This window comes from Artemia sp. Qi Xiang Cuo, chromosome 6 (assembly GCF_049724085.1).
Source record: "Artemia sp. Qi Xiang Cuo chromosome 6, ASM4972408v1, whole genome shotgun sequence".
In the NCBI taxonomy this organism is placed as follows: domain Eukaryota; kingdom Metazoa; phylum Arthropoda; class Branchiopoda; order Anostraca; family Artemiidae; genus Artemia; species Artemia sp. Qi Xiang Cuo.
Window position 1 is genome coordinate 81,182,665 of NC_142799.1, and position 8,392 is coordinate 81,191,056.

Sequence of the window (8,392 nt, forward strand, 5' to 3'; positions counted from 1 at the left end):
TCAGGCTGGTGGACTAAGACCCCAATTCTGAGCTAGTGAATTTCCACCGTTCAGGCTGGTAGACTGGGACCCTAATACTGAGCTGGTGGACTAAGACCCTAATTTTCCAACTCTTGCATTTCATGACAGAAATTCAAAATGAACAAGCCTGAAATAGCAAACTAGTCATCACAAACTATTGGTTTCAGACAACAAACACCTATGATGTACTAAGAATCCTAGCTCTGAAAAGTTCAAATAGCAAACTACACATCCCAAATCGTAATTTTCTGACAACACACACCTATGAGAGGCTATGAAACCTAGCAAATAAAAGCCGGAAATAGCAAATTAACCATCTCAAATCATAAGTTTCAGACAGCACTCACCTATGATCGGCTAAGAAATCCAGCTCGGACAAGTCAAAAAAATAGCAACCCACACATCCCAAATCATATGTTTCAGACAACACATACCTATGAAAGACTAAGAAATCTAGCTTAGAAAAGCCCGAAATAGTAATTTACATATCCCAAATCCTAGGTTTCAGACAACACTCACCTAAGAACGGCTAAGAAATCTATCTCTGAAAAGTCAAAAATAGCAAACTAGTCATCACAAACTATAGGTTTCAGACAACAAACACCTATGAAAGGATAAGAAAGTCAGCTCAGAAAAGTCAAAAGTAGCAATCCACCCATCTCAAATCATAGGTTTCAGACAACACACATCTATGAAAGACTAAGAAATCCCACTAAGAAAGGCCCGAAATAGTAATTTACAAATCCCAAATCATAGGTTTCAGACATCATTCACCTATGAAAGACTAAGAAACCTTAGCTCAGAAAAGCCTGAAATATCGAAACTACTCATCCCAAACTAGAAGTTTCAGACAACAAACGCCTATGACGGACTAATAATCATAGCTCTGAAAAGTTCAAATAGCAAACTAGACATCCCAAATCATAAGTTTCAGACAACACACACCTATGAACAGCTAAGAAATCTAGCTCAGAAAAGACAAAAATAGCAAACCACTCATCCCAATCATAGGTTTCAGTCAACACACACCTAGGAAAGGCTAATAAATCCAGCTCAGAAAAGTCAAAATAGCAAACTACGTATCTCAAATCATAGGTTTCAGTCAGCACACACTAACGAAAGACTAAGAAACCTAGCTCAGAAAAGTCGAAAATAGCAAACTACTCATCCCAAACTATAGGTTTCAGACAACATTCACCTACGAAATACTAGAAAACCTTAGCTCAGAAAAAGCCTGAAATAGCAAACTACACGTCCCAAATCATAATTTTCTGACAACACATACCTATGAAAGGCTAAGAAACCTAGCTCAGAAAAGTTGAAAATAGCAAACTACACATCCCAAATCATAGGTTTCAGACATCACACACCTATGAAAGACTAAGAAATCCAACTCAGAAAAGCCCGAAATAGTAATTTACATATCCCAAATCACAAGTTTCAGATAGCATTCACCTACGAAATACTAAGACACCTTAGCTCAGAAAAGTCTGAAATAGCCAACTACTCATCCCAAACTCGAAGTTTCAGACAACAAACACCTATGAGGGACTAAAAATCCTAGCTCTGAAAAGTCCAAAAAGCAAACTATACCTCCCAAATCATAATTTTATGAAAGGACACACCTATGAAAGGCTAAGAAATCTAGCTCAGAAAAGTCAGAAATAGCAAATTAACCACCCCATATCATAGGTTTCAGTCAACAAACACCTACGAATGGCTAAGAAATCCTGCTCAGAAAAGTCAAAAAATAGCAACCCACACATCCCAAATCATAGGTTTCAGACATCACACACCTACGAAATACTAAGAAATCCAACTCAGAAAAGCCCGAAATAGTAATATACATATCTCAAATCATAATTTTCAGACAGCATTCACCTACGAAATACTAAGAAATCCAACTCAGAAAAGCCCGAAATATTAATTTACATATCCCAAATCATATGTTTCAGACAGCATTCACCTACGAAATACTAAGAAACCTTAGCTCAGAAAAGTCTGAAATAGCCAATTACTCATCCCAAACTCAAAGTTTCAGACAACAAACACCTATGAGTGACTAAAAATCTTAGCTCTGAAAAGTCCAAAAAGCAAACTATACCTCCCAAATCATAATTTTCTGAAAGGACACACCTATGAAAGACTAAGAAATCTAGCTCAGAAAAGTCAAAAGATATCAACCCACACACCCCCAAATCATAGGTTTCAGACATCACACACCTACGAAAGACTAAGAAATCCGGTTATGAAAAGTCAGAAATAGCAACCCACACATCCCAAATCATAGGTTTCAGACACCACAGACCTATGAACGGCTAAGAAACCTAGCTCAGAAAAGTCAGAAATAGCAAATTACATATCCCAAATCATAGGTTTCAGACAACAAACACCTATGAAAGGCTAAGAAATCCAGCTCAGAAAAGTCAAAAATAGCAAACTACCCATCCCAAACTATATGTTTCAGACAACAAACACCTATGAAAGGCTAAGAAATCCAGCTCAGAAAAGTCAAAAGTAGCGATCCACCCATCCCAAATCATAGGTTTCATAGAACACACTCCTATGAAAGACTAAGAAATCCAGCTCAGAAATGTCAAAAATAGCAAACTACACACCCCAACTCATCGGTTTCAGTCAACACACATCAACGAAAGACTAAGAAACCTAGCTCAGAAAAGTCAAAAATAGCAAACTATTCATCCCAAACTATTGGTTTCAGACAACATTCACCTACGAAATACTAGAAAACCTTAGCTCAGAAAAGCCTGAAATAGCAAACTATACATCCCAAATAATAATTTTCTGACAACTCATACCTATGAAAGGCTAGGAAATCCAGCTCAGAAAAGTCGAAAATAGCAAACTACACATTCCAAATCATAGTTTTCAGACAGCACCCACCTATGAAAGACTAATAAATCAAACTCAGAAAATTCAAAAATATAAAAATCCATATACAAAATCATAATTTTCACTAAACAAACACCAAAGAAAGGCTAATAAACCTAGCTCATAAATGCCTGAAATAGCAAAATACTCATCCCAAACTATTGGTTTCAGACAAAATTCACCTAGGAAATACTAGGAAACCTTAGCTTAGAAAAGCCTGAAGTAGCAAACTACACATCCCAAATCATAGGTTTCAGACAACACACATCATCGAAAGACGGGTGCACGGGAGAGCCTTTGAGGGTCTGTGTGTCCCTTGAGGGTCGGTGGTCCTTTGGGAGCTCGGGGGGACCTTTGGGGACCGGTGTATGGGCTTTGGGGGTCCGGGGATGGCATTTGGGGGTCTGGGTAGGCCTTTGGGGCGCCGGTATGGTCTTTGAGGGCCTGGGGGACATTTGGGGACCGTTGGAGGGCCTTTGGGACCCCGTTGGTCGTTTGGGATCTCGATGGGACTTTGGGGTCCGGTGGTTGGCCTTTGGGGCACAGGGAGGGCCGTGGTGTGCCTGAGGGACATTTGGGGACCGGGGGAGGGACGGTGTGACCCCGTTGGTCCTTTGGGAGCCCTGGGGGACCTTTGCGGACCAGGGGAGGGCCGGTGGGGCAGTTGGGGGCCGGTGGTGGGCCTTTGGGCCCCGGTTGGTCCGTTGGGTGCTCGCTGGGCCTTTGGGGACCGGAGGAGGGCCTTTGGGGGCACAGGGAGGGCCTTTGGAGCACAGGGATGGTCTTTGGGGGTCCGGGGGGACAGTTGGGAGCCTGGGGGCCTGGGGATGGCCTTTGGGGGTCTGGGTGGGTCTTTGGGGGCGCCGGTGGCCCTTTGGGAGTTTGGGGGCTTTGAGGACCGGGGGCTTCCTTCGGGGTTGGGGTAGGAGGATTGGGACCCTTTGGGGTTGGGTTAGAGGACCTCACAACACTGTTCAAATGAAACTTGTGTATTATAACGACCACACTCAAAACCTCCTCCAAAATCTCTTCAAAATCTTCTTTTAAAATGTCTCTATCTGTTTCGCCGAAATAGTTCCATAACCTGTCTAAAACGGTTTCGCCCAAATAATCACTAAACGTAAATTCAGCGTGTTCCTTTGTTATTGGCATCTCTGTGGTAACGCATTTCAAATTAATATGAAACCTTCTCGCGCGCTAAAACAATTCATCGCTAAGATGTTTCTTGCCTAATTGTTTCCATGGCCTTGGGTTATTAATATCCTTTGGAGTTCGACCAGTAGAACTGTTCCCGAGGCAAAGACATTAATGATTTTGGATCTATTCCTGGAGAAATGTTTCTAGGTGAAAATTTTTAAAGTCTGACAGATGATGTCATTGATTGATTGATCTGTCAAGAAAGGAAAATTAATTTGTTGTTTCTAAGGGGACTTATTGATTCACGATAGGTGAATTGAGGTCGACAGCACAGGTGTTCTGACTCGTGACAGCACCACGTGGTTTATTGTTTTCCAAGTGAGAAAGATCCTGTTTTTAAAATTATAACAGACAAAAACCAAGAAAACAGACATAAAATTGAGAAAGTTCCTGTTTTTCAAATTCTCACTGACAAAAACCATGAAAACAACCATAAATGTGACAAAATTCATGGTTTTTCAAGTGAGAAAATTCCTGTTTTTTCATTCTCACTGAGAAAACCATAAACCACGTGGTCCTGTCACGACCTCCTGACCCCTCTCTACTTGCAACTAAATGAGTCCTGTTGTTCCATGAGCCTTGCGATAAAAAAAATGTAAATTTGTATGACATTATTCTTGTGTTAAAGAAATCAAAATTAAAGCGTTGAGACCAAAATTCAAACTTTAGCGTAAAGAGCGTTAGGTTGAGGGGCGCGGCAGCCCTCTAGTACAAAGAATAATTTCTGTCCTTTTCAAATTTAAACTTCGTCCATTACTTTCATTGAAAAAACTAGTTTTTCTACCCCCTCGACTGCTTCTCAATCAGCCTGGAACACTTCGCCTGGAACACTCAGCCTGGAACACTGAAACACGTCGGCTAAGACGTGTTACTCGTTTCGTGCCTTTGAAAGGATTGTAAAAACATTTTTAATCTCTGTAATTTTTTTCAAGCTTCTTTTTTTATTTATTCTTTTTTTCCTTAACACCCCCGTGCGGTTCATGTCTCTAGGTCAAGTTGGAATTGTGTGTTTCATTGTTTACTTAGCAAGGCACTTTGCCCGGCTTGGTTTTCGGCGGGTAGTTAGTGGTGGGCGGTTGATAGTCATTTTTTAAAGTATGTATTTTACTTTCTCTTTAATTTCTTTCTTTTTTATCCTTTTTTAGATTTTGTTTACTTTCTTTCTCCTTGCATTCTCAGCCAAACTACCTTACGTATGAGAATATGTAACGTATAAAGCCGGCGTATATGATGTTGAATGGGCTGTTATTGTTCACTATCATTTATTGACTATATGTAAATATATATCTATCTACCTGACTATTGACTATTGACTATTGACTTTTTTATTTACAAAACTTATACAATAAACATTAAGCACAACAAACACCCAGGGAAGGCACAATGCACCTGTTAGAAGACGGCTGCAACTCTTTAACTCTCAACCAAATACACAATTAAATAAAACACAAAATGATCTCTCTCATCATATCTTTTTTAAATAAGAAGGAAAACAAAATCTAAATAAATTAAATCCCTCCCCCCAGAAAAAAACTTAGTTAAAATTCAATAGGAAAATTTAACAGACTAAATTTTCTCATTTAAAAAATACTTCTTGGGTTTCTTTTCAAACAAACTAGCATGCTCAGCCTTCCTAATGCTAATTTGTAAACCGTTCCAAATAGCCAGAGTTAAATAACGGATCATGAAGCCAGCACGTGCGGCATCTCGATATTTCACTACGAAATTACCAGCACTCCTCGTTTCATATGCATGGAGGGTACTATTAACACGATGGAACTGACGAAGCACTGAAGGGCATACATTCAGTTTTTACATTCACATACATAACTATTTATCTATTCGTTTTTGATATCATGTTCATATCCTAAATATTTCTCGAAAGTTTCTTTCCTTGTTAAGAACTATCAAATATATTTAACAATATATATATATATATATATAAATACATATATAATAAAAATAAATAAAATATAAAAAATATATAATATATAAAAAATAATATATAAATAAAATATTATAAAATATTATATATAAAAAATAATAAATATAAAAAATAATATTTAACAAGAAGAGAAAGTTTAGTCTACGTATATTTATCCCCATGAAGGCGGTTAGGGGGCCAATCCAACCAATATATAGATCTGAAAGGTTTCGCATAAAATTTAAAAACATGAATTTAAAATACGAGACTTCAGCCCTCCTCACACCCTAAAAAGCAACTAATTAGCCCCCTTCCCCCGATTCATAGTTAGTAAACAACTTTAGAATACTGTATACCCGTTAATATTACCGTACGAGGAGATTATAATAAAAGTTCGTTTTGTATGGACTATCGGGACGAATAAGATACTAAGACAATTTAGATAAGATAATTTTATTTCACAAAAAAAATACAGAACATTTTTGCTGCACCTGCTAAGAAAACCTCTAAGGGCTTCTAAGGAGTAGGTGGGAATCTTCCATTCTAGGTATTCTACTATTTTATGTTATTCTACTTGGTAATATCAATAAATCCGCACAGAATGTGCCACCGTGTGGCAGTATGACCTGTGAAACTGAGAATTTATATAAATAGCTCTTCAGCAGTTCTAAATCGATTGCATACGTCAGAGCGTTGACAAAATTTTAGCCGTTTTTGGATAAAATCCCCCCCCCGATTCATGGTTAGTAAACAACTTTAGAATACTGTACAAACTTTATAATATTACAACCTATACAACCTGTACAATACTGTATAATATTACCGTACTAGGAGTTTATAATAGAAGTTCATTTTGTCACTATCTTTTTTTTTCGTGGCAAAGGTGGCACTATCGGGATGAATAAGCCACCGTGCGGCAGTATGACCTGTGAAACTAAGGATTTATATAAATAGCTCTTCAGCAGTTCTAAATCGATTGCATACATCAGAGCGTTCCCTTGACAGATTTTTGGCCGGTTTTGCCCAAAATCATTGTTTTGGAAAAAAAAGGCAAAAATTGAAGCTTTTTTTCAAATTGACATTTTCTCAATATTCTACAACTACTGGTCTAATGCGATCACCCCTGGCATAAAAACATATTATATTATAAATACACATAAAAAAAACATAATATATATTATTATCAAGATTTTGTTTTTTTTAGTTTCAGCTTCTATTGACAGCATTCGCTTTTCAATGGTTTACTAAACTCATACCTTGGGCAACCTGAAATTAAACAATTGAAAAATATACCATGAATACATACTGACTATTTCAATTATATCAGGCCTTATTGTGGGTTCCCCACCAGTTAATCTTATCTTATCCACCCCTTCTTGGACAAATAACTCGGCGATCTTTAGAATTTCTTCTGTTGTTAGTAATTTAGCTTTTGGAGTAAGGTCCACGCCTTCTGCAGGCATACAATACTGACCTGCAAAGATAAATCAGTTAATTACAGATAAATTATTTAAGCAAATTTAAATCTATTAATTAGAATTAATTGTTAGCATAGAGTAAGAAACAGAACAGAAGGATATTGTAAACAGAGGTACACATACAGGAACTCTTCCTTGGGAGGCAGGGGTATAGCCAAGTGAGATGCCGGAAGAATGTTCGTTATTACACTTTTTCCGGATGGGGCACGTTTATTTGGGCGTTTTTTGAGGTGATTGCACATCGGATTTTTCAAATCGCCGGCATTGCGCCGTATTGCCGCATCAGAATCTGCGTAAACTGGGTACGTTTTCCCAGTTATGTGTATAATGACATCCAGGAACCAACATAAGTAAATGGAAAGAATACAACAATCTCCAAGAAACTTTAAAACAATGAATGCAGATAACTTCGGAGACCACACTGCCTTTCCATGACGATAAATAAAAGTTCAAATAGGGATAAAATCCTTTTAATAGACAGTGATGATGATAACAGTGATAGAAATTCACAAAAATACCAGATATTTCGGTCACATATACAGTGACCGTCATCAGTAGTAAAACTAAGTGAATTTCTATACACCGTCTACTGTCTAGGGCTTAGTTTTACTACTGATGAAGGTCACTGCATATGTGACCGAAATATCTGCTATTTTTGTGAATTTCTATCACTGTTATCATCATCACTGTCTATTAAAAGGATTTTATCCCTATTTGAACTTTTATTTAACAATGAATGCCTTCTAAAAATTACTTCTTTCTTGGATAATGATTTTGAATGTCAACCAGAAACAAATATTATACTTGATCAAGAAGGTACAACATTAATTCCAAGTTCATTAAAAGAAAAACACAAGTGAAACAACTTAAATGTACTGTA

At 37.6% G+C, this 8,392-nt stretch overlaps 1 protein-coding gene across 2 annotated transcripts in view; it reads right to left on the bottom strand.

The window, feature by feature from the left end:
• Mocs1 (Molybdenum cofactor synthesis 1) overlaps nt 1–7,502 on the bottom strand; it is a 59,344-nt gene extending 51,842 nt beyond the window's left edge. For both annotated transcript variants that reach the window (XM_089091242.1, XM_089091241.1), the window contains exon 1: nt 7,341–7,502. In XM_089091242.1, coding sequence (XP_088947368.1) covers nt 7,341–7,497 — 157 coding nt within the window. In that variant the 5' untranslated portion in view covers nt 7,498–7,502. The remainder of the gene's footprint in view (nt 1–7,340) is intronic.
• Nucleotides 7,503–8,392: the final 890 nt, after the last annotated feature.